The sequence below is a fragment of the Euprymna scolopes genome, chromosome 2 (assembly GCF_053919585.1).
Source record: "Euprymna scolopes isolate OS-2025 chromosome 2, ASM5391958v1, whole genome shotgun sequence".
NCBI lineage: Eukaryota > Metazoa > Mollusca > Cephalopoda > Sepiida > Sepiolidae > Euprymna > Euprymna scolopes.
This window is the reverse complement of record NC_136483.1, coordinates 149,953,831-149,981,239: the sequence shown is the minus strand read 5'-3', so window position 1 is coordinate 149,981,239 and position 27,409 is coordinate 149,953,831. Positions and strand designations below refer to the sequence as shown.

Below are 27,409 nucleotides of genomic sequence, written 5' to 3'. Positions count from 1 at the left end.
CTGTACACTCTTTAACCCTTATCCTTGAGTGGCCTCTTGGCCTTGATAATGTGGTGATGCCTATGTAAAAAAAAAAAAAAAAAAAAAATGTATGAGGACGGAATATTCATATATAGCCAATACAACCCGGTAACACAGAGTACTTCAGCTAGTTTGTATATAAATATATTCATGGAAAAAAAAAAAAAAAAAAAAAAAAAATTCTAATCTATTTAGGGCTATCTTAAATAAGAGAGCTCCTAGTGTAAATGTGATATTGTGGTGACCGAGATGATTCTAGTTAAGAATAGGATAAACATTTTTATTACTTTAAACCAAGGATAACCAACAATATTCCCCACTCACCCACACACATTTTTGATGACCCATTACTAGGGCTAGGACAACAGCATACTTTTTTCATCGTTTTGACTCTCGAATATGTATCAGTTGATATCTTATATGCTTTTATATAGACGGATATAATTCTCAGTTGATTAACTGTGTCGGATATATACTCGAAAGTCAAAACAATGATAAGAATATGCTGTTATCATAGTCCTACTCATTACCTCATTTGTTTTAAATGTACTTTTTAAAGATATTTTCTAAAAATAAATATTCCAAAGTGTAGTATCTGTTCTCATACTATTACTTCATTTTTTCTGTCTTTGGTTATTGAAAGAGAAATCCTTTTAGACTGAAGTAACTTAAATTTTTGCCCAATACAGAATGACCAGTTTTGGAGAACTGGACCCCCCCACACACACACACACACTAAAAACCGACCTCGTCTCTAACTGCCCTCGTGGAGGAAGAAAATAAAAAGGGAATTGATCATATCCGTAACATCAATATTTGCCACTGTTACAACATCATACCAGTCTCAGAACAAGGTATGTGCTAGCAGTATCAGAATTTTTGTAGGAATTTTTGACACCCCTAACACGAAACTGCGAATACAATATAAAAATCTCGTAATTTCTCTGTTAAAAGTGGGTTATTTATTTTCTTTATGGATTATACTTCCAAAATAAACTATTACAGTTGTTTTAAAAGTAATAAAAATATTTTTATTTTTTTTTTAAACAGTAATGAATTTTCCGAACTCAATATTTTTAAATTTTTAAACTCAATATTTTTAAATTTTAAAATTTTAAAAATCTATCAAAATTTTTCTATTGATTCTATTTTTACGATATTTTCAGGGTCAATGTGAAATTTTATGTTCTTTCCAATAAACCGAATATAATATTTTAGACAAACGTTTTTTTTTTTTTATTCACGGTTCCCCCCCCCCCCCCCAGTGTCTATTACAAAGAAAATACTTAATTTAGTCTCGGATAAGTACATAATTATTTACTCACAAATTGAAGAGAAAAGGTCAATACATAATATATTCAAATTTAAAAAAAAAACGGACATCGTGTTCTTGTAGAATTTTACCTGTAAAGTTTGAAGTTTAAAACCTTTTTTTAAACCACGTTATTTGTTTTTTCTTTTTTCTTTTTTTTTTTTTTAATGGAACCTTGGTCCTTGCTCCTTTAATTGAAAAAAAAATTAGGGCTTGAATTACATTTTTCGAGGAGTTATAAGCTTGGAAAGACAGGGGGTCGAATAATTCACGCCTCCAATTTTGTAAATGTCTAAAAATAATTAATTTCGACTCGGATAAGTACATAATTATTTACTCACAAATTGAAGAGAAAAGGTCAATACATAATATATTCAAATTTAAAAAAAAACGGACATCGTGTTCTCGTCGAATTTTACCTGTAAAGTCCGAAGTTTAAAACCTTTTTAAAAAAAAAACACGTTTTTTTTTTTTTTTTTTTTTTTTTTTAATGAAATCTTGGTCCTTGCTCCTTTAATTGAAAAAAAAAATTAGGGCTTGAATTGCATTTTTCGAGGAGTTATAAGCTTGGAAAGATGGGGTTGAATTATTCGCTATTTTCACAAAAAATTCTGATACTGCTAGGTATGTGCTGGTATGAGCATGTACTACATAGAAATTACATGTCGCAAAAACAGCATTCAAAATGGAAGCCCCCAGGGAAAACGTAAAGAGAATGGTCACTCCAAAGATTGTTGCATACTCTACACCAAGGTTTCCCAAACTTCAGGCCACCATTAGACCCCTGAGCAGGAAAAGGTTTTTTATGCAGCACTAACAAGATAATTTCTAAAATAAATATGAAAAAAACATTGATTTTAAATTTTAACACTAACTAATGATTTTGGAATTTGTTAACTTAAATTTTAAGTCAAGGGGAGCAACCACATATATCTCTTTCTAGTAACAAAGATCAATAATTAAATGTCTGCAGCCATTTAATTTTTTCCATACAAGTATTTGGTCCTTTTTTTTTTTACATGGCCCGAAGGCCACTCAGGGATAAGGGTTATTGCGTGTACAATAATCAATGAGATAGTATTGTAGTAATCATTAGTATTGGGGGTTTTGATAGAGTGTCTTACTTAAGGGGGTGGTTTGTCAGGAGTTTGTTTATGTTGGACTTGAAGACATCCAAGTTGTAGTCAGGTGGGAAACAGGCAAGCGGCAGCGAGTTCCACTGGCGTGCAGTTCTAAGAAAGAAGCTTTGCTCATGGAATCTACGTTTGGATTTAGGCACAGATAAAGAGTGGGGAAAATTATTGACAGTAGTTTCAGCTAGACGGGTGTTTCTCATGAAAGATTGGCGAGAGGGGACAAGGGATTGGAGCTCAGACAAGCACCTGCCATGGAAATAGCGATAAAACAAAGACAGGCTTGCAATGTCTCTTCTGTGGGAGAGAGGTTGCAGGGAAGAGAAAAGGGCATCACCCACTAAACTACGAAGTCTATTTTGTACTCTGTCACGGCAGGATAGGCCGTTTTTAGCAGCTCCTGCCCAGATGTGGCAGCAGTACTCCATCCTTGGACGTACTTGGCTTTTATCCGGAGCCCCTCAGCCTCACTCATGGTGCTCACTTTGGGAAACCCAGCCCTATACCAAGATCTCAAGACAGCTGGACTTCATCCCAACCAAGCCTTTGACCATGTATTGTGGAAGGAGAAATCCTGTACAGAACTCACTATGTAGGAGAAACACAGCGGAATATGATGATGTACACATGGTTATCTCCTTACTCTATTGTATAAAGAGCAATTGTCTGTGTGTATGTTCAGCTAAACATAAACTATGAAACAAACACCCACAAAGTTAGTATAATCTTGATCGGCTTTGCCCTGGATGAATATTTAAAATTATTCATTCTTTGTAGGGAGGCGGTAACTGGGCAGGTTCTCAGTCATTTTTAATATATCAAAGCAAAGAGAATAATTATTTTTATTATTATTATTTTCAATGCATCAAAACGAGAAGAATGGGTTGGACGATAGTGAAAGAAGTGTGTGGAGGGAAGGATGTGAAAAAATGGGGAAGTGGAGAAAGAGAGGCAGATTAAGAAAGGTAGAGAGGAAGTAGTTTTAATATAAAGATGCTACACACACTTTTTAATCTTTTCTATTTTGTTTATTTAAAATCCCGGATAATGCTGGATAGCCCTACTACACATATTTGGTTTGGTTTGGTTGTTTGCTTTACCACATATCAACCCTTTGAGTTATTTAATGCCAAATCCAGTGATTTTGGAAAAAGTTGTTTATTCTTCAAGTTCTTTATATCTTCAATATTTATTTGTAGAGCTATCAACTCTTTTCAGGTTATTTAATGCTGAATCCAGTTATTTTGTAGGTTTTTTTTTTTTTTTTTTTTTTTTTTTTTTACACAGAGATCACCACTTATCAAGGCCCGGAAGCCACTCAGGGATAAGGGTTATTACAAGTACATTACGTTAGTGAGGAGATTTGATGAAGTGTTTACTTAAGGGGGCGGTTCATTAGGAATTTGTTAACATTAGACTTGAAGACATCCAAGTCGTAGTCCGGAGGGAAGCAGGCAGACGGAACAGAGTTCCACAGGCGTGCAGTTCTAAGAAAGAAGCTTTGTTCATGAAATCCGCGCTTTGATTTAGGCAGATATAGAGTGGGGAAAATTTTTCACAGTGGATTCAGCTAGACGGGTGTTTTTCGTGAAAGATTGGCGAGGGGGGACCAGGGATTGGAGTTCAGATGAGCACCTGCCATGAAAATAACGATAAAACAAGGATAGGCTTGCAAAGTCTCTTCTGTGGGAGAGGGGTTGCAGGGTAGAGAAAAGGGCATCCCCCACTAAACCACGAAGTCTATTTTGTACTCTGTCAAGGCAGGATAGGCTGTTTTTGGCAGCTCCTGCCCAGATATGGCAACAGTATTCCATCCTTGGCCGTACTTGGCTTTTATATAGATAGAGAATTGCATCAGTAGTGAGATATCTTCTGGAGCGGTAGAAGGATCCCACCATCTTTCCAGCGACCTTCGCAACAGACTTGATGTACGTGTTCCATTTCAGATCAGGAGTAAAGGTCAAACCCAGAAGCTTGTCAAAACACGGGGCCTCACCCAGACGAGAGCCGTCCATCACAATTGATGCCAGCTGGGGATCAGAGCGTTGATGATGTAAGGATAGGAGTTTGGTTTTGGATACATTAAAGGTAACTAGCCACATCTTCCCCCACTGAACCACGCGCTCGAGATCAGAGGAGAGAGAATCAGAGAGAGCTTTGTCATTTACAGCCTTTGATGTGTTGCCATAGATGGTCGTGTCATCAGCATAGATGTCAACGAATGATTTAAGTATGTGTTTAGGGAGGTCATTGATGTAGATCAGGAAGAGTTGGGCCCAGGATTGACCCCTGAGGGACTCCAGCATTTATATTGCAGGCCACCGATTTTTGACCATCTACCACTACTAGGTTTTTATTCTTCAAGCTCTTTGTATCTTCAATCGTTAGTTTGTAGTGCTTGGTTTAGTTGTTCTATAGTGGATTTTATCGTTTTTGTTCCCTGCCCTGCAGAACATGAATGAGTTTTGCAAGGGGAGAGGGAAAGGGTTACAGTATTAATGTTTGGTACATTTTAAGTTAAGAAACAAGTCAGGAAATGGGGGAGATAAAAAGAGAAAAGGGAAATGGGGAGAAGAAAAAGGGGAAAAGGGTGGGTTGTTGTTTTTGCAGAATATGATTAAGTTTACTAGTACATATAAATGACGACAGCAATGTTAAAATTAAAAGACACTATCATCATACAAGATCAAGGAAAGATAAGTCAAACAAAACAGCTTAAGGGAGGTAACTAATACTGGCCATAACACTGGTACAATGTATCAAATGTTGGGATCAGAAAAAGTTGAAATTCATTTATCACTAGATTAGAGGGTCATAAAAATTATTAGTATTGTTACAAGTACACTTAAGAAAAAAATATATATATATAGAAAAATTTATGATGTACTTCCCCATGAATAGAACAAAAAATGTCATTTTCCAAAAACTATCTAAATTGATCAAGTATTTTTAATAAAAGAAAATCATTTTTAAACTATTTTAAGTGATTAATGTGAAATCGGTAGCATTACAAGATTGATCTTGCAAGTTTGAATTATTGTGAAGTTATCTGCTCTTGTTTTCTTTTTTCGAGATGGTGATGCAAGACAATCCCTTTTTGCTTACTCATAAAATTTGATTTTCTTAGTTAAAAAAAGGAAATGTAATTTTTTGAAATATGACATTTTCATCCAAATTTTTCTGAAATTTTTTTTAAATAGGTTTCTGTACAAGAACCAAAATATCTACAAAGTTTTCTTTTCTTTCACTAATCAAATATTTTAAACTCCTTTTAGTCATTGTGTCACTTGCAACCCTATACTGTGCAACGATAAGCATTCCAAACAGTTATTGGTGGTGCTAAAGAAGTAGAATCTTAAAGACAAGCTTAGATCTGATGACCTGATAGTATAGAGAGATGTTTTTAAAACAGGAGACTTAATGGCCACATTGAAAGAATGAATGACAGTCCTTAGGTTAGTAGTTGTTAAACAGTTATAGTAATTGGGTCAGGTCACAGAGGAAGAAGTGATAAGGATGGACTTTAGAGAAAGAGGGATAAATAAAGACCGGGTTAGAGATAGGTTAGTTATTTGGAAATCAATTTCTAAAAGATGTCTAATGCAAGTGAGCATGTAAAAAAAAAAAAAACATTAAACCGAAAATGATAATGATGCCTTTTGGAGCATTTTTTTTTTTTTGGTGTTAATCTATAATTCTTTAATTTTATGTAAACTTAAATAAATAAAAAGATCCGAAAGAATATATGCAGATCAAATTCTGAATATTTCATTTTTTTAAATTTTATTTTCTTATTTTGTTCTAGCTGGGGATGAAGCATCCTGCTGGATATTAGATATTCATCTACTATCTCATACATTTCAACCAAGAGATCTTTTTAAGATTGTAGCTGTCCCTTAAAGTATAGACCCCAAAAACGTCCCCGTGAAACCATTTTTTTTTTTTTTTCAATCATTTATGAATTCATCTAGTTTATTTTTTAATTTTTAACATGATTTATATTATAACTATTTGAGAAGGGAAATGAAAAGGACAGACAGACCAATACCTAGAACCTCGGAATATGAGATACACAATGTAAGCTTGTATTTACTGTCCATAGTTCAGTTTTCTGGTTAATTTTAAAATATTCTATTGACAAAACTCCTCTCAGTTCAAGGCCAAAAGAAAGACAAAAAAAGAAAAAAGTATTAATTAATAAAATTAGTTTAACCGCTGTTGTTGGCTTTAACTTTTAAGCAAACTAAACCAAAAATGGGACTTGAAACATTTAAGCAATAACCATATTTATGTTATTGAAGATTTCTTATTTGAAAACTGGGTCATTGACTCATTTAACAACATTTGAATAAATGATCAGAGAAAAAAAAAATGTTGCCTTACAGCAAACTGGAAAAAAAAAAAAAAACGAACCTTTAAATGTAATCAAAACAAAACTTGTAGAAGAAATCTGTATACTATTTTTTGTGAGTTACAAAAAAAAAAAAAAAAGGCAAGCAACAACAAAAGGGAGGTGATAGTGGCTAAGTGGCTAACATGGACTGACAACCTGGGTGTGCCAAGTTCGAATCCAGTTTGTTCCACAGAAAAATTTTCACTTAGGGATGGATGTTGACAATCTTTATGTGACCGCTCCTAAAAGTACCCGATATTCTTCTGGTCTTCAGGAAAGAATTTTTAATAGAAAAATATCGGGAGAAAAGAATGCAAAAAAAAAAAAAAAAAAAAAAAAAAATCATGAATGATACTCAATATTAATGACAGACAAGACAAAAAAAAGATGAAGTAAATAAAAATTCATTGTTTTTGCCGCGTTTTATTACTGCTTAATATCCGTTTTAAAGTTTCCAATTTACTTAGACGCAAAGCACGAAACCTATAAAACGAAACTTAATATACAAAAGACCCAAAAGAATATTTGCAGATCAAACACTAAACATTTCATTAAGGAATTCAGTTCTCTCCCACTGCAAGATCCATGATACCAGATTCAGTAGGTGGGGTTTAAAAGTCAGTGCCCCTGAGGAAGGGCACTCTGATCTGCAAAAAGTGCCTGGGCAACCCTGTCGGCATTTCCCAGTAAGGGCGTCTCAGGCGATTAGAAATAAACTAATCCCTTCCCAAAGAGTTAAGACAAAAACTGGGAGGGTGAACCTCCTAGAACTGTACAGAACCAGCACTACACTGCAATCAACAGGGGCCATGTCATTACAGGAATTGTCTAATCTGTTTATTTTAGGGGCTGAGGATTAGATTTAAAAAAAAAAAAAAAAAAAAAAAAAATGCCCCCCCCCCTGTAATCGAAATTTAATTCCTTTAGAAATTTCAAACTATAGCTCCATTCCATCAATTCCTTTTTCCTTTTTCCTTTTCATGAAGACAGACAAAAACTAAGTGTAAAGTCATGTGCCGTTTTTGCTGTTTTAATTCCTTTTTTTTTTTTTAATGTCTCAAATTCCTTGGAGTTCGCTTTAAATAGATCTTAAACCACGCTTCTTTCCAACTATTGGCACCGTTGTTCTTGTCTTCCTAATTGTTCATTGTTTCTTTAGAGTCTTTAAACGATCGTAAAATTGGTAAAATGCCATCATCCTTTAGAAATGACTATTGACTCCACTGTTGAGTGTTGTTGACACGTTAACATAGTTCGTTTTTGTTTTTGTTTTTTTAGGAAACATAAGTTGCTATCAGAAACTAAGTTCTGAATATTCTGAGCCAAAACGAAATCAAGGCTTGTTGATCAACACTTGATACATGGTCTCAGCAACGACACCAAGTGCAGGTGTAAGCTCGTTCTACTGCAGATATCCTATTTGTAATCTCTGAACATATCATGCACTGAATAAGATGGGAAAAGCTGGGGCAGTTGCCCTATGCATATCTAAAGCGAAGGTTTGGCATGATGGTCTTCTCATGAAAATAAGCTCATATAGTATTACTGGGCGAATATTTAACATAATCAGATCCTTCTATAAATCTCACCTGTCTGTTTAAATGTATGTATGCATGTCTAGCAGTATCAGAATTTTTGTAGGAATTTTTGACACCCCTAACACGAAACTGCGAATACAATATAAAAATCTCGTAATTTCTCTGTTAAAAGTGGGTTATTTATTTTCTTTATGGATTATACTTCCAAAATAAACTATTACAGTTGTTTTAAAAGTAATAGAAATATTTTTTTTTTTTTTAAAAACAGTAATGAATTTTCCGAACTCAATATTTTTCAATTTTTAAACTTTAAAAATCTATCAAAATTTTTCTATTGATTCTATTTTTACGATATTTTCAGGGTCAATGTGAAATTTTATGTTCTTTCCAATAAACCGAATATAATATTTTAGACAAACGTTTTTTTTTAAATTCACGCCCCCCCCAAGTGTCACCCATTTTGAAATGTCTATTAAAAAGTAAATAATTAATTTATGTCGCACAAATTGAAGAGAAAGGGTCAATAAATAATATATTCAAATTTAAAACAAAAAAAAAAAAAATCGCTTTTTTAGAAATTTACCTGTAAAGTCCGAAGTTTAAAACCTTATTTTATAAGAACACATTGTTTTTTTTTTGTCTTTTTTTTGTCTTTTTTTTTTTTTTTTAATGAAACCTTGGTCCTTGCTCCTTTAATTGAAAAAATAATTAGGGCTTGAATTACATTTTTCGAGGAGTTATAAGCTTGAAAAGACAGGGGGTCGAATAATTCACGCCTCTCATTTTGAAATGTCTATTAAAAAGTAAATAATTAATTTATCTTGAATAGTTTTATATATCACAAATTGAAGAGAAAAGGTCAATAAATAATATATTCAAATTTAAAACAAAAAAAAAAAAATCGCTTTTTTAGAAATTTACCTGTAAAGTCCGAAGTTTAAAACCTTTTTTTTTAAAAAAAAACACATTGTTTTTTTGTTGTTTTTTTTTTTTTAATAAAACCTTGGTCCTTGCTCCTTTAATTGAAAAAAAAAATTAGGGCTTGAATTACATTTTTCGAGGAGTTATAAGCTTGGAAAGATGGGGTGGAATTATTCACTATTTTCACGAAATTTCTGACACTGCTAAATGTCTGCCTAAAACTTAGGACAGAGGTGACGGATCTTCACGAGATCAATAACACGTTGAAGCTCGACGTCTCGGAAAACAAATATCGAAAAATTAGCCAAAAACATTAATTCCTTCACCCTCAACTGGGCAGTTTTCTACAAGGAGGGGTCGATTTTTAGCAAGTCATCATATCAGTTGGATCGATTTTGCCTAATTTTAACGTTCTGAACTTCCGGTCGTGTCATGGAGTAGTGGTAAGACGTCAAATTTTCTTTCACTTTCTTTTCCGCCTTCACGTCATGGCTCCGAACCTGCCTGCCTACTAACATTTTTTTTTTGTTTAACACACCTCCAAACACCCAGGCAATGCCGCGCATGTAGGCTAGTCTTAGATAAGAGAAAAATTTGGGTTGTCCTAGATGGTTGTACGTTGGAACAGCAGGATATAAACGCGGATGTCCCACAAGGGTCGATCCTTGAACTTTTATTATTCTTGATATTCATAAATGATCTCCCTGATAAAATTGTCTCCAAATTGGATATATTTGCTGACAACACTACGCACTATAGCAGACTCGAGGGGAAACCGAATGAAGACATATTTAAGAAAATGGCTAAAACTTTAAAGGAAGACCTCCAGTCTGTAGTGGAATGGGGTCGTAAATGGATGGTAATGTTCTGTGCTACAAAGACTAAGCTTCTTTCCTTTAATAACTACAGGGGGCCCACTTAAAAGTAGCCCAATCTCTCTAATTTTTCTCTTAACAGCCAACTGACACCACACGACAAAATGCAATTCTTTTTCTAACAAGATGGTACTACATGCCACACATCTCACAGATCACGGACACAAATTCATGACGTTTACGGAAGAGTAAACAACAAGCAAAAGTTTATGGACACCACGTTTCCCGGACTTGTCATGTGGTTTTTATCTTTGGGGGACTTTAAAACAAAAAGTTTATGCAAATAATCCTCACAATCTAGACCCACTAAAGAACATTACCAACGCTATCAGGAGAATCAACAGAGAAGATCTACAGGCAGTATCTCAAACATTGTTAAACGTGTCCAGAAATGCATAGATGTAAATGGAGAGCATTTCCAGCATCTTTTATAACACTACAAGTAATTTAAACAATGCTAGAGGTAATTAAAACAACGCTACAAGTAATTTAAACAACACTACAGGTAATTTAAACAACGCTACAGGTAATTTAAACAATGCTACAGGTAATTTAAACAATGCTACAGGTAATTTAAACAATGCTACAGGTAATTAAAACAATACTACAGGTAATTAAAACAATACTACAAGTAATTTAAACAATGCTACAGGTAATTTAAACAATGCTACAGGTAATTTAAACAATACTACAAGTAATTTAAACAATACTACAAGTAATTTAAATACTACAAGTAATTTAAACAATGCTACAAGTAATTTAAACAATAAAAGAATGTGTATATGGAATAAACACGTTGACACACCGGTTCCCGCTGGATCACCGAAGTTAAGCAACATTGAACATGGTCAGTACTAAAATAGGTGACTATTTGGAACTTCCAGGTGCTGTATGTGCTCTCCGCTTATCTTGGCATTGCTTCCAGTCATCCTGGACTTCTCTTTTCCACTGGACCCAAATCATGCTGATTCAGGAGAGGTGTGATTAAGGATTGCGCAAACCTTGCTTCACAATTACACGCGCAGCTGCCCCCACAGAGAGTATCCTTTGTCTTTCGAGACTGAACGGAGGCATTGGAAAAGAATGTTCTTTCTATTACATTTTTCTAGGCTACTTTTAAGTGGGCCACCCTGTACGAGAAACCTTCCCAATTATTGATTGCTATGGCTAATAATACACTACCTCAATGTACATCGTTCAAACTCCTAGGCTTAACATTCACTCACAACATGAATTGGAACAAATACAATGAGGTAATTGCCAAGGCTGCTGCAAAGAAGGTGGGCTCCCTCTACCATGCTAGAAGGTTACCCGACAGTATCCTGTACTCTGCAAAAAGCCACTATCCACCCATGTATAGAGTATTGTTGCCACATCTGGGCTGGTGCACTGCCACTAGTCTCTCGCTCCAAGTCGCCAATCTGAGAGGTCCCGCACTATCAACAAAACTCCAACCTCTGTCCCATCGATGAAATGTAGCATCCCTGTGCCTGTTTTTACAAGTGTTTTAATTGAATGTGCTTTGATGTACTCAAAGCTCTTATACCACCATGGCATAGATACTCCCGACAAACAGCAAAATCCCACCCCTACACTGCAGAGATCCCTAGATGCAAGGAAGCCTTCTACTCAGATAGCTTCTTCCCTCAAACAGAATTTGGAATTCCATTCCGGGTCCCTGCTTCCCTGACTGTATTGACATGCAGAAGTTTAAGTGTAATGTAAATGGACATCTCGCAGCCCAACTCCCTACACAGCATCCCTGTAAATTTGGTAAATTTGCTGGAGGACGGCTGCTATACAACGTATTATAATGGAGTGTGTAAATATCTCTACTGGATTACTTGTAAAAAGTTGAATATTGAATATAGCAGGAAGCCTTGTAACATGTTTACCAGAAAGAACAGTTGGAAATAAGTCACACACCATCCACCATGCAATTCCTACAGCTACGTACCTAGAAAACGAGGCTATTAAACTTGACGTAGTAATATGGGGGAAGGAGGAGAACGGAGCAACCTTAATAGAAGTTAGTGTCCCCAATGATGCTGGATTAAACAGACGTGAGAAGGAAAAGATGAGATTCTGAGGTCTTATGTATGACATGAAAAGAAACTGGAACCATAGGAAAATCTCCACCATTCCAATAATTATTGGAGCGCCTGGCAAATATACCCGGTGAACCAAGTGCAAGAGAGATGCAAACAATCGCACTTAAAAGAACAGTTTGAATCTTAAGATCTCAGTTGGAATAAATGAGATAGCGGGCAAATGTCTGGCATCCAGTAGGATGCCCTATCCCCAACTAGAACAAAATGATAAAATTATAAATAAAAAAAAAAAATATATAAAATGTTTGTGCTTGTTCATATATCAGCTGTAAGTAACATACTGGCCACTGGGACATCCAGACAATCCACTATTATAAATAAAAAGCAATCAGCGTAACAGTTCTATTTTCTTCTGTGAAAATCTTTGAGATAAGGGTTTTTTGTTTCTTTTAATTTTTATTTTTTTTTACATCGGGGTCACCACTTATCAAGGGCCGGAGGCCACTCAAGGATAAGGGTTATTGAGTGTACAGTAGTCAATGGGATAATATTGTGGTAATCGTTAGTAATGGAAATTTGGTAAATTGGATTACTTAAAGGGACGGTTCATCAAGAATTTGTTTATGTTGGACTTGAAGACAACCAAATTGTAGTCAGCTAGGAAACAGGCAAACGGAAGAGAGTTCCACAGGCGTACAGTTCTAAGAAAGAAGCTTTGTTCATGGAATCTACATTTTGGTTTCGGCACAGATAAAGGGTGGGGAAAATCATTGACAGTGGTTTCAGCTAGACAAGTATTTTTCGTGAAAGTTCTCTTGGTCTCTCTCTCTCTTACATTTTCTCTTAGAGAAAGATAGAATCTCTTAAATAAAAATTACCATTTAATTCCACGTTTTATTTATGTCTTCAGTTTTTAGTACTTATTTACACCCACATCCATGATTGTTTGACCGTTTCCGTAAAAGAGTTACAAAAACGGATTAGGCGTAAGCAGAAGCACTTGCATAAAAAAAAGAAAAAAGTCAGACTTCGGACATCCTTGTACAGATATATATATACATATCAGTGTTGGGCCAATTAATTGGAATTGGTATAAAAAAAAAAATTGGTGCATATTTTCCGATGCCAAAACGATTCTTTTGTCTTTTTTAATTTGATTTTATTTTTTTTTAAATCGTCTATTGCTGGTAATAATGATAAAATAATAAATATTTCTTGATTTTAAAATACCAGTAAAGTTAAAATCGATTGACCATCCTCTACAAGTGTGAATTTACGTTTAGGAAAATATCTGCATATTTAACATGTTTTTAAATAACTCTATTTAGAGATTTATAAAGAATCATAATCAGTAATTTACTACAGACTCTATAATTGTATTGGAATCGTCCCATCACTTCAGTCAGAATTGAAGATTTCTTTTATTTGTACCAAATCCAACAAACAAGGTCCATTTTGCAGCTTTCCTGTGTTAATCAGGTAATTCTAGATTATAAATTGTTATAAAAAAAAAATAAAAAAATTTTTTAATTGAAAGTTTTGTGTCATCCAGACATTTTGTATGTCTGCGTAACCTCTCTTAGTTCATCGCGTATGTTCAATCAACTATTGGGAACTGTTTCGTCTGTGCAGAATTAAAACTATGATTTTTTTTTTCATTCTACTAATTTTTAAGCTTGTCAAAGCGACAAAACCATTTGAACGCTTAAATGTTGGCTTTAAAAGGTCTCCTGCCATCTAACGATCGAAACAAATATCTATTAACAATTATCAATAAACATTCACGCTTCCCCTTTGCCTTTCCTTGTCAAGATATGTCCTAACAAACAATCATAAATTGTTTTTGCCAACTATTTTTACTATTTGGCATGCATTCCTTTATTCACTCTGACAAAGGTCCATCATTCCTTTCAACAGAACAGATTTTTTGCATAGGAAGTGAATAGCAATGTGCCGCACAATCGCAATAACCCATAGAGAAATGGCCAGGTAGAATAACTAAATGCCACGTTATGGAAAATGATATCGCTGGCATTGAAGTCACGAAGACTGCTAATTTCTCATCGGGAATCAGTTTTGTGGGATGCCTTGCATTCCATTTGTTTGTTATTGTATACTGCCACTCACGCTATGCCTCACAAGTGAATATTCCAGTATAATCAGAAATCAGCATCTGGTACCTCTCTTCCCAGTTGGTTTTTTAATCCAGGTCCGGTCCTGATAAAACTTCATGTACGCTCATAAGTATGAACCCTTTGTCAACAAAGTTGAATGGCTAGAATGCAACAGCAATCACAAGGAGTTCCAATGACCCTAAGCAATTGTTTTCTATAATGTTCAGAATGGATCAAGGGGGGTGGGGGATAAGCTGTTTTACATATTTACTAGCGAGGGGTACCCGGTGTTGCCCGGGTGTTTTTCGGGGTATGTGAAAAAAAGCCGAAGCGTTGACGACGCGCAGTTGAAAAATAGTAAAGTGTTTTAAAAAAAAACAGGTGCGCGTTTTTGATTGACGTGATGGAGATAGGTATTCAGCAGTTATTTTGTGCGGGACAGTTTTGAATAAATGGGTTTGTTTATTTTTAAAAACCCGCTCCCTCGTCTCGAAATGAAAGCTACAGTCTGATATGACGAAGTCGACATTGACCAAACTGGCTCTAGGCCTATGATTAGAGTCGAGGTTCGCTTTTTTTTTATACCGAAAAGCGAATGTAACGCATGCCGATGCGGGAAATGTGGAATAATTAAGGTTTGAAAGTCAATAAAATTAAATAGAGAGGCGAGCTCCGTGGATAATTCGTAGATATTACAATTTATAGATGATATAAAAAGTTTTAAAAAGTTGTGAAGCGAGCAAGCGCTTCTTTGAAAGAAGCCTTTCGTGGACATCAAGGAAAAGCGAATATACATACATACATACATGCATACATATTCGCTTTTATATTTATAGATTACTATTAATGGCGTTAACAGCACACACTAATTGGCTTCGTCCGAATTTGGTGCTTGCTTTCACAACAGCAGTTGAAAAAGTAAATTTTGGAAGTTACAAGATCACAACAGCAGTTGAAAAAGTAAATTTTGGAAGTTACAAGATCATAACAGCAGTTGAAAAAGTAAATTTTGGAAGTTACAATGACACCCAGCTCCTCCAATGAATGACAATCTTGAAAAAATGAACAAACATCTCATAACTGAACACACATAGTTCATCAGCTTAGCACCCAACTGTCCCCTTTCTTCCAGTTCCAGTAGAATATATATAGATATCACTAAGTCCACGCGGCAAGACCACTTGAGATTTATTAGTTTTTAATCTATGGGCATAAAAACTGACTATGAGGGTCATTTGGTATGAACATAAACTTTAGCAAAATTCAAGTGGTTCACAATCAGAACATAAAAACTTTTTTCTGAATTTTTGAGATTAGAACTGATTATTCGCATTACTTGGATTCTTCAGACTACCGTTCTCATCTTGAGTGGCATTTTCACATTTTGGTTGATGTAACCTCTGACTTTCGTCAGGTGTATCTTGTCCAACTCAAGAATCTGCACGGAATTTCGAATGAGACCCTTTATTTAATTCACGGGGGTAGCATGTTCTTATTCCATCAGCCATGACTGGATAGAAATAATTTGCAATTATATTTTTGGTCGCCCACACTTAGGATTGAACCTTCAACCTTCAAAAGAAGGTTGCTTTTGCAACAGAATTTTTCCAAGTGTTCTAACTACTGCACTACAGGTCCTTGCGGACAATTCTAATAAGAATTTTAGGAGACGATGTAGAAAAATAAACTTTTAACTCGACAGGCTTTACCTTTATTTTTAAGTAAAAAAACAAAACAAACACTTTAAAATAAGTTAAAGCACAAAAACAATAGATAAATAGACTTAGCTTGCGTTTTGTATCATTTGTTGTGCCTTTATTTTTTTTTTTGCTATGTTGGATATTCTGGAAAAAATCACCCAGGTATTTTTTCTTGTTTATATTTCAACGTTGACAATATCAGTCAGGAGAAACCTTAAAGCAATCACTTGAAAATAATCAAACAGAAGTCTGACCAATAGGGACCTCCAACGTGTGCGGCAGACTTACCTCCCCCCCACTCGCCCATATCTAACACGATGTAACTGTGATATAACTTAATATCATCATCATAACTTTTATACCATTTAAAAAGAAGCTTAAAATAAACTAGTAATATTTAAACAAAAAAAATTAATACGTGCATATATTTCCGCAAACGTAAAAATTATATTTATGCTTGGATATGTTGCAGTTTCAAAATCACCACCTCCATTTTTTCTTTCTTTCTCCCGCTGTTCTCTTTGCTTTCCCTTCCCATAAAAAAAGGATGCGATAGGCTAACGCCAGCTACACATATGAACATATCCGGGTTCAATGAATTCATTCACCTTCCCTTTCATCATCGATTTCGCTACACACGTCGGAATTCAAATACATCAACAAAACGCCATTAAAACAGGCAATTGACATTTTTGCTTTTAGACAAAATTAATTTAAATGGAATCAACAAACCCACAATCTACTTTTGATTACATAAATTTCGTTCTAGAATTAATTAGAGTCGTTTGTTTGTCTTATTGGGAGTGACATCACTAACATCACGCTGGCCAAATGAATACAGCCAGCCTCGGCCCAACTAAAACCAGTTTCAGCCGGGTGCCAGCCCTGGCCAAGGGAGTAGGAGGAGGCTCCCGAAGCGACGCCTGACGCTACCAGTCACGTCGACCGAACCCACCTGCCAAGCCAAAAGATTCCCAGTGACACCAGCCGTCTCAGCAGCAGTTCAAAACAACCCTTATCAGAGCTAATAAGTTTTTTGATGAATGCGATTCACTACTGCTTGCTTCCTGAGATCCACCAGCGGCGAACTTCACTCCCAGTCTCCAGTGCACTCCAGCGGTTTCCTGCTTATTCCCTCAGCCTTCCAGCCCTTGGTGCCTTCAGCTCGCTCCAACTTCCTTCTACAGCTTTCCTGCAACCTCACCTGCACCTCCGGCCTGCAACCTCTCTTGCACCTTGCACCTCTGGTCTGCTACCTCGCCTGCACCTTATTCCTCCGGTCTGCAACCTCGCTTGCACCTGGCTCCCTACCGACCGTTCGTTCCTTAACACTGATCCTCCGTTCTCAGTGTCATCTGTTCCTTAACACTGACCCCTACGTTCTCAGTGTCATCCGTTCCCTAATACTGACCCTCACGTTCTCGGTGTCCACCGTCCGTTCCAGATCGCCTTGACATCTAGCCGATTGTTCCAGACCCAGCGAGCAACCCTGAACCACGCTACGTCTAGAGTACCTTTCCAGACCTCCAGACCTCAGCCTCCAATGACATGCGACCTTCCAGGCGAACCCTCGTCTTTAACCAAATAACCTGTCGTCTGTCATTCTTCTTTGCCTTTTTGCTGTATACCTTTTGCCTAGGCCTACCTTGTTAGTTGTTGGGTCGATTGTCCCCAGACGACCGGCCCCGCAACAGATATATAGATTAGTTTTACTGATAGTTTAAAAAATCCATAAATATTCATTTTATCATGATGGAAAATTTTAAAAACATTAATAGAAATACAGTATTTTTTTTTTTTACATTAGGTCCACCTCCACAATTTTCTTTAAAATGACTTTTGTAGGTTTTCGACTATGCTGAATAAAACAATTTAAATTTTGCAGAGACAAGTAGTTTACGAGATATAAAGAACTGTATTATGCATTGTAATTCACTGGCGGACATGTTTGTATGCGCGCACGATAAACAAATAGGTCCACCGCCACAATTTTCTTTAAAAACGTTAAAAACGGCTTTCAGAATAAATACTCCCCCAACCTCTGCATGTTAAGAACAGCTTTCGAAATACCCCACCTCCCCATGTTAAGAACGGTTTTCGGAATAACCCTCCCCCCATGTTAAAAACCGCTTTCGGAATAAACACCCCCCCCCCAACCTCCCCATGTTAAAAATTGTGGAGGTGGAGATGGACCACTGCACTGGATCTAATGTAAAAATGTACCAGAATCGTTTTTGGCATTAGAAAAAAAAAAAAAAAAAGCACAATTTTTTCCGATTCCGATACCTCCCAAAGTTCAGATTTTTCCGATTCCGATTAATCGTCTAAACATTAGTTTCCACCCACACTATGCCGATTCTTTTTCAAGAGATAGTCGTACGTACCACAAAACAAACAAACAAATAAATAAACAATGCAGTTAGTTTCACTATATGATTTCATCATGTGGAGTTGAACAGAAATAACCTGACCTATATTATAGACTCTCCTACATCACTCAGCAAAAAAAAAAATTTTTTTAATTATTATTGATAAAAGAAAAGCAAACATTTAAATGAAAGTTGGGTACTTATATAGATCAGTCCCCATAGCTACCATTTTCGACTAGGTAAAATCCCGTCATGAGTTATGACAACAGTTGAAAGGCAACCATGAAAAATGAAACGGAAAAAAAAAGGGGGAGGGGAAACCTTGGTTCTTATTTAGCAGTCAACCAGTCAACCTAATTAAAAAAAAAAAATCTTTATAATGTACGTATCCAAAAATCACGTAAATTAAGTAGTTTATAAGAAACATTTTTTTTAGACTATTTAAAGCGATTAATCTGTAATAAGGTTGATCTTACGCTTGCAAATTTGAATTATTGTAGAGTTATTTTTGGCTACGCGAGACAGAGACACTAGTACCGTTTTGTTTACTCATAAAATGTAATTTTCTTAGTAAAAATAAAAGCTTGATCTGATCAAGTTGATCAATTTACGTAACTTTTGGAATATGACATCTTCGTTCCGCGATGAGTACGTACGTTGTTTACTCTTTCCTTGAGACCGACGGAACTTTCCTAAAATGAAAATAATTTGCCGGGGGGGGGGGGTTTAAAATACACAAGTGCTTTTCGTTCTTTTGGTAAAATTTCTAAATATTTCGCATGTATCACTTGGTAAAATTAAAGAATATCTCCCATACTTTGTCACTTTAAAATAAAAACAAGGGTCATTTTATTGTTGTTCCAAGTAAAAAAAAACAAAAAAAAAACAAGTACTTTGGCTACATATTTTAAACCGAACTGGCTTTTTTATTTTTTATTTGTCTTGAATCAAAGTTGGTTGAACACGGGATTGTTTTCAAAGAAAGTATGTTTCTGAATATTGAAAAATTACGAACAATTCCTAGAATTTCGTAGAACCAGATACGAAAACTATAAATCACGGTGTACTTCCCCACCATAAGATAAAATAAACTAATTTAACACAGGGAAATTGTTGGTATTAGTTATAGCTAGACGAGTGTTTTTGTGAAAGTTTGACGTGGGAGGGACCATAAATTGAAGCTTAGACGAGCAGTTGCCATGAAAATAACAAAAAATACCATAATAAGTACCATAAATAAAATAAAAGCAAATAAAAATAAACAGAATTTATGCAGAATACAGACAGTGCTCTTTATTTTTAAGATTTTCAAGATAAATTTAATTTTTACGATATCTTTTGTTTATGTAAAAGTATAGAATCGTTAAGAATGGGTTTCTAAATAATGCCGTTATTTCAGCACGATCCGTATTCTGCATATGTACCAAAAGTAGAATACAACATTATAAATACATCAATAAGAGAGGAATAAATAAATAAAATGCAATGTAAATAAACCAGCTTCGTTTTAGGAAAGTGGAGTTTCATTTTGTATGACCACCATCACCTTGCTAGGCTGTTACCGTATTTTACCGAGCCAATATGGGAAGCCGTGGGGGCTGATCTATACGAGTCCCTAAACAGACATTTAAACAAACAAAAAAAATGCAACATTTACAGAAAATAATTAAAAAGAAAATTAATAAAATTCAAAGAAAATGTCGTTCATACCTGAAATTCTTTGACAACTTCGCTCAGACAAGGATATCGCTCGCTTATCCAGCGATAAAATTTTGGAACCCCCATCTTTTTGGAAGTTAATTTTGTTGTAGTTGTTGTTGTTGCTGTTGTTAACCCCCACAAAAAAAAAAAAAAATAAATAAAGTTCTTTCCTGCCTAAGCGCTACAAATATCTTTCATTAGCGACACTATGGGGTTTATTTTTGGATTCTCCAAAACAGAAATTAATGAATCCCAGCAGACATGAAATCTAACCTGTAGTTAGGTTATTTCTTTTTTAAAAGATGACGACATAGCCTTTGACAATATCGAAACAAAACGATAGTTTTTGAAAAGAACACAATAAAAATAATAACCGTTTATGGATAATATTAATAAAAAATAAATAAAAACCAATTAGTTGACGTAATTATAAAAAGAAAAGCCACCCCAAAATCCAAATCTAGCCCGAACAATCATTCGGAGTTATGTAAGTGAGACTTTTTTTTTTCTTGTTTTAACAAGCTATTACTAATCTTTAGTGTTTGTATCGACACTTGCGTCGATTAAATTTGGAAAAGTCCGGATTTTTTACAGTGTAATCAAAAGAAAAAGGGGGGCAGCAGTTCATGCAGCTGCAGTTAAAATTGGCTGCAGCCTACAAATAACTAACGAAAGGAAACTTCCACCAACTCTCGCCGGAAGTCACGCACACGTGTTTTTGCGCCGTGACTTCTATACCGGAAGTTGGCCCAATGTTTTCCTAGTGAAATGAAAAGTCTTGTTTCTTATTTAGAATTCCAGCTAATTAAAACTATATACAGAAAAATATTATTATGTACGTACCCTTCACGGAACGGAGATGCCATATTCCAAAAATTACGTAAGCGGATCAAGTAGTTTTTCTTTTTTTTTTAACTAAGAAAATCAAATTTTATGAGATGCTATGTTTCGATCCGCCACGTTTTATGAATAGCCGGAAACAATTTAATTCAAGCTATGTAGATCTCAATCAGCCATGTAATGGATACAATATTCTATTAAAACCAAAAAAAAAAAAAGCAATGATTTTCTTAGTTAAATAAAACTATTTGATCAATTTATGTGATTTTTGGAAATGATCTCTTCGTCTTTGATTATTCAACACGAGCTAGTCGCTAGTTTATCTGTCGTCAAAGATAAAAGTTGACAGCGATTAAAGGGGTCGATATTATGCCTTTTGGTGTAAAAAGATCCAGTCCTCGCAGATAGGATAGTGCAGAAGTCTATTTTAAATAATCATGTCAGTTCGGCAATGCAGACCAAATTGGAAGTCGCTAACAGACTTAAATAATAATATGGCTAATTATTTAGGCTTGAAATAAAACATCTCAAGAGACGATAGTTGGAGACTCCATTATGCGTCCTTCTTGCACGGGTTCATGAATGAAACTGGAGCAGAATTCTGCCCCATCCGTACATTTCGGCTGCCTTCATTGAAACTGAAAAGAAACATGCAAATAAAAAAAAAACGCAAAAGCAAAATTCTACGCGGTAAATATAATCGACCGATTTGATTGGTCCAAAACAAATACAATTGGGGGCATGATATAATTGTCAAATTTCTAACAAACTGCCAAGGAAAGGAGGAAAAAGTAATAATTATTCATTACTTTTTTATTAAAATATGTGGAAATTAAAAATCTGCCATTAAGACAAGTAACAAACGTTGTTCCAAGGGACTTAACTTTAATATAGTTAATTTTTCATTATTGAATTGAAATGAATGAATTTAAAAACTGTCAGTAAGAGACAGGTAACAATGGTTATCCCAGGGGACTTAACTTTCATATAGTTTATTTTTATTATTGAATTCAAATATATGTATCTGCTACTGAATGATTTTATAAAAAAAAAAAATCTAGATTGTCTAGATCAGTAATTAATCACAAGAAAGAAAGTGACTACATCTTAAATCAATTAACTACAATTACTGATTATAAGATTCAATGAGATACTTTAAGGGAACAATATTACCCTCACTATTATCAGGGAAAGGAAAAAGGTGAAAAATGTTTTCTTTTTATAAAGAGGTCGAAGTCCTTTTAATAATCAATAGATTTGACGTTAGACCCAATCGCCATTGTGTAACTTAGCTACTTCACTTAGGAAGAAAAGGAATAAAGGAATATGTTGATACAAGAGAAATCCAAATTGATTCTCCCACTAACTAGGAAGAAATTATTAACATTTAAATTATCTCCCTTTATTATCTTTTTTTTAATTAAAAAGGCTACCACATTTAGCCAAAGACAATAATAAAACGAGTGTCAGCAGCTTGGAATCTAGATAAAAGCAGCATGAAATTTGAATTTTATTGTGATATTTTATTCACACAATTCAGACAAGCCCACTCCCCTATGGTGTCCTGCTATATAATCCCGACGCAATAAAAATGATACCAATTATCACATGAGTCACAGCACACCATGCTCGCTGATCCATCATTAGTGACTGAACATGCAGGGTAATAGAAAGGTCCCCCTTCTTCAATAAATTCTGCTGGGGCAGATTCTGGATCACTCTTTACTTCTAAGGGAAAATATGCTTGAACGAGTGGATTTGCGCACACCCATTTCTTATAGTGCGCAAACTGAACAAACTTTATCGTCACTACTAATGATCAGTCTAAGTATTTTACCTAGACTCCAATATGGACGAGATTTATTCGGGGATTTAACAAGTACAACCTTGCCTACAGAAACTTTTGGGAGACAGTCGCCCCTTATGTTAGCATCAACTTCCCTAAGGGACAACAAATAGTCGTTATGCCAGATGCTTTTGTATTTATTAATAAATTTTTCCCTTAACTCAAGGGAATATAGAAGACCCGTTCTATTGGGAAGGTCAGGACACAACTCCTCAGAACTGTAATTATTTATTAGCAAGCAGGGATGATAGTCCAATTGCAAAAAATGGTTAGGGGTCAGAACATCAAGACCTGTGCCCGATGCTGATATAAATGTGAGCAGCCTATCATTTATAGTCCTTTGCACATCTAACAAGGTAGTTAGGAATTTGAAATAATCAACCTTCCTCCTACCCAACAATTTTGTCAAACACTGTTTAACAGTTTTAATCAGCCTTTCCCATGCCCCCCACCCCTGCTAAGTCGAATAAAGTGGAATGGTAAAGTGATTAATCGAAGCAGACTTAAAGTGTTCTTTAAAGTCGTTGGAGACGAATATGTCTGGTAGTATTATGCCTGATGCTAAGAATGACTTGGCGTTATCGGAATATACATGAGTAGATACACTGTATAAATTGGTGAACCTGATAAAGGCTAACAGAAAAGAACGTGTGCCCATGTCTGGTAAAAGTTCCAAATGAATAGCCTGCAAGGTCATTCATGTGAACAATAGAATGTACATTTTTTATGTCTTATTCATTCCATTTAATAAAAAAAATGTCTAGTAAAATCCACACATTCCTGTTTGAAGGGGTGGACAAAATTTACCCTATGAGAGGGTAGCTGAAACCCTGATGGGGCCTTGCAAGGTAGAGAATTAATTCTCTTGCATATGACACAACTGCGGAGAAAAGTCTTCATCGCTTGTTTCCCCTGAGGGATCCGAAAACCAGATAATCTCAACTTGCTGAGGGTTGAAGGTTCATTAATGGCCAGTTTGGTCAGGTGGTGCTTCTTTCCTAACAGAATAGGAAATTTCACCTCGAAGGGAAAAACTTCAGAGTTCTGAATGCATCCTCTGGTCCACATCAAACCATCCTTATCTAGGAATAAGTCAAGGACAGTTACCCTTTAAGGGGCAACCTTATTCAAAGGTTGTTTTAGATAATTCAATTCAAAGGTAAAAGTTTCGCTTTGCATGCGAGAAAAAAAGCAACAGTGTAGCTCTTTTATAGGAGTCGGTATTTTGGTTTTGTAGCTTATCACCGAATCTCAAAACCTTTTCTAAGACATTAATCGCCTTAGATAATGTAGAAAATCAGATATTTTTAAAGAGAAGAAGTTCTCGTCTGAGTTGACGTCATACAAGAACATGCAGGAAACAATTTTTCTGTTGCTGCCATTAAGGCAGAGTATGGGAGAGACGGGCCAGTTGATGCTATTTGGGTTAAGCCAATCTGATCCATATGCCCAGAAATTGAACACTTGTGTGAACTTAGAGGTAGTAATGCCTCTTGTTAAAAATCTGCTGGATTCTCCGACGAAGGCACATAATTTGAGGTCAATCTCCTCCAAAGATTTATTTATATTCGATATACGGTTTTTCACAAGAATATATTTATTTGAGCCCTTCTCATTTAAAACCCATGTCAAAGCTACTTATGTGTCAAACACAAGGAAAAGAACTTGGATATTAATAGGCATTAGGGCCCGCAAGACCTGAAGAATAACTTTAAAGGCCGGGTATATGGCCATCAATTCCAAGGTAGGGAGTAATTTCCCTTTAATGGGAGCCAGTTTAGCTTTGGCAAATATCAAGAAACACTGAGTCCCCTGTTTGGTATATAAAGAGAATCTGTGAACATGCTTAGATGCATCACAGAAACAAATGATTTCAACATCTGGGGGAAAAGTCCCATAATTTATTTAATTTTCTCAGAATCCTACGGCAGATCGATATAATATTTTCCATCTCTAAGGACAATAGACTATTTAAAATTATTTATTTCTTCTTCATCACTAAAAGATAAGTTATCATTCTTATCAATCCAAATGGAATCTAGGAAAATAACTTCTTGATTCCATGCTCTACTGAAAAATTGTTAAAGAACGATTTTAGTAGCGAATAGTGTATAGGAGTGCATTTATGACCTTATCAAAGGTCAGTAACTTCCTTATCGTTTGCATTAAAATTCAACATTTTTGACTCTTCATCGAAAGGAATTATGTACTTGGAAACCTTTCAAGCAGTACCTCCCAAACATTTAATTAAATGGAGGTTATTTATTTGTTGAATTTAATCCAGACATGAATAACAGAGCCGTTTAATTCGGTGTATCCAGGACAAAGATGGAAACCCTCATTAGTCAATTTTGACATGATTTCATTAGGAAGGGTTTTTGATATCCCAATTTAAGGGAGACTTCAACTGCCTTAAGTTTCAAAGAATTATACCCAATAAGAGTGTTTACAGGCATCTCAACTGATCCTGACTTTACTTTCTTTCCGAGACTTAATTGGTTTAAAACTGTTTGCGGAAACAATGACCTCTAACTACCTATATCTAACAAGAATAGAAATAAATATGATGGTCATTTATCCTCATCGAGATTTTAATTATAGGGAAAGTACAATTTTCCTGTCCTGTTCAAGAGGTACATCCCTCGAAGGATTTGGGACGTTTAGGACACATAATAGATTAGTGGTTCTTTAGTCCACAAACGGCGCAAGGATAAGGAAAACCCTTAATTAGTTTTGGAGTGCCCACCGAGGCACCTGACACATAATTTTAATTCCTTAGCTCTTTGACATTTAGTGTCAAAATTCAAATATTTGAGACAGTCCTTTACAGAGTGGTCTGTGCTCTTGTATAATTTGCAAATATTATTAGTGACCGTTTTGAACTGTTCTGGACTGTTTAAATTTTAGCGCATTAATCTTTATACACCGGCTTTCTTGAACATTCTAACCTGTTTACTGTATTCCTATACAAAGGGATAAAAATGTAGTCCCATGAACTTGTGTATCTAGGTGACGGATTACAGCCGTGTTTCCTTGCACAATACAGATTTGCGTGGGTGTTCGGTGACACAACTAAATATCCCTGCAATGAATAAATTTCAGCCGTATGAATTCTTTTGTTAATATGACGAGCAACTTGGGTTAGCTGTGTAATGAAAAATAAAGACCTTTTAAGATATTAGAAAGGTTTTATTCAACATAAAATTCAGCAGATACAACAACATGGTCGGTAACGAACGACTAAGCTGGGAAAAGGCGCCAATTTCGTTCTATTTGTAAACATCTGGTGCGCATGCGCACTAGCGCTCTAAACTCACAACACTCTCCACCACATTTTATTTATATTTCGGGTTGCAGGTGATCTTCCTTCCCCTTTTTGTTGCTTCTGGAAGAAATTTGAAAACGCCCTTCTTCGAGTCAGACTGTTGCTGCTGCTCTTCTATTTCTAAACACTTTGTTTTGTCGACTGAAGAGAAAGACTCTCCATTTGGTGAGGTATTATTCTTTGGGGTCTCCTGTTGATCAATCAACTCTGGTTCGCGGATGTTTGATGGAGTAGTAGAATCTGGTGATGTACCATGATCAGGGGAGACAGGAGATTCCAAGTTTGTAGAGGAGGGGTCAGTGACAGGAGTGGGGGCTAGGTCTTCTGTTGAGACTGTTGACTGACGGCCGTCAGGGAAACGAATTCTGGCAAAGTTGGGAGTTGCAGATATTATATCTACTGGTTCCACTAGGGGATCTGACTTGTGTTGGCGGACAAACTTCCTAAGGCGGGCCGGTCCTCCTTGCAGCCACTCGGGTAAGGTATATTCGGTGCCCGACCTTCTGGAAAAGTTAAACATTCTCTCGTGTGGGGTTGAGTTAGTTGCTGTACAAAGTAGCGATCGAATAGAGTGCAAAGCTATGTCGAGTACTTCATGCCAGTGACGTTCGTCCAATTGCCTGGTTTTGAGTGCAAGTTTGATCGTTTTCCAGATTGTGCCATTTACTCTCTCGCATTGTCCATTGCCAATTGGATGGTATGGAGTTGAGTGGGTAATCACAACTCCATGCTGCCAGAGAAACTCTTTTAGTTCACATTGACTTCCTCGATCACTATGGATGGAATCTGGGCAGCCAAAAAAGGTAAATAAATTCTGGAGACAATTTATAACAGTTTTTGTTGATATGTCCTGACATGGATAGACAAAAGGATAGCGTGAATATTCATCTACAATCACGAGTAGGTATTTGAGATTATTCGTAGATGGTTTCGGTCCCATGAAATCTATTGAAAGACGTTCAAAGGGGGATCGGGAATGGATTAATCGACCTGATGGAGGTTTGAAGAACCTTGGTTTTAGTTCAGCACATATTTGACATTCAGCGCAGGTGCACTTAGCATCTTCCATGGAGAATGGTAGATTCTTCTGCCTCACAAAGTGATAGAGTCTCGCTACTCCAGGATGACAAAGTGCTGCGTGCAGGTCCTTTAGTGATAATGAGCGCGAAGCAGAGCATGATCGAGAAAGGGTATCTGCAGAGTTATTAAGAGAACCTGGTCTATATACTATCTCATAAGAATAGTTTGAAAGTTCAAGTCTCCACCGAAG

At 35.8% G+C, this 27,409-nt stretch overlaps 1 protein-coding gene across 2 annotated transcripts in view; it reads right to left on the bottom strand.

Moving 5' to 3' along the window:
- LOC145297600 (5'-3' exoribonuclease 1-like) overlaps positions 1-20,834 on the bottom strand; it is a 194,008-nt gene extending 173,174 nt beyond the window's left edge. For both annotated transcript variants that reach the window (XM_080143661.1, XM_080143669.1), the window contains exon 1: positions 20,138-20,834. In XM_080143661.1, the coding sequence (XP_079999787.1) occupies positions 20,138-20,212 (75 nt within the window). In that variant the 5' untranslated portion in view covers positions 20,213-20,834. The remainder of the gene's footprint in view (positions 1-20,137) is intronic.
- Between the last annotated feature and the right edge of the window lie 6,575 nt (positions 20,835-27,409).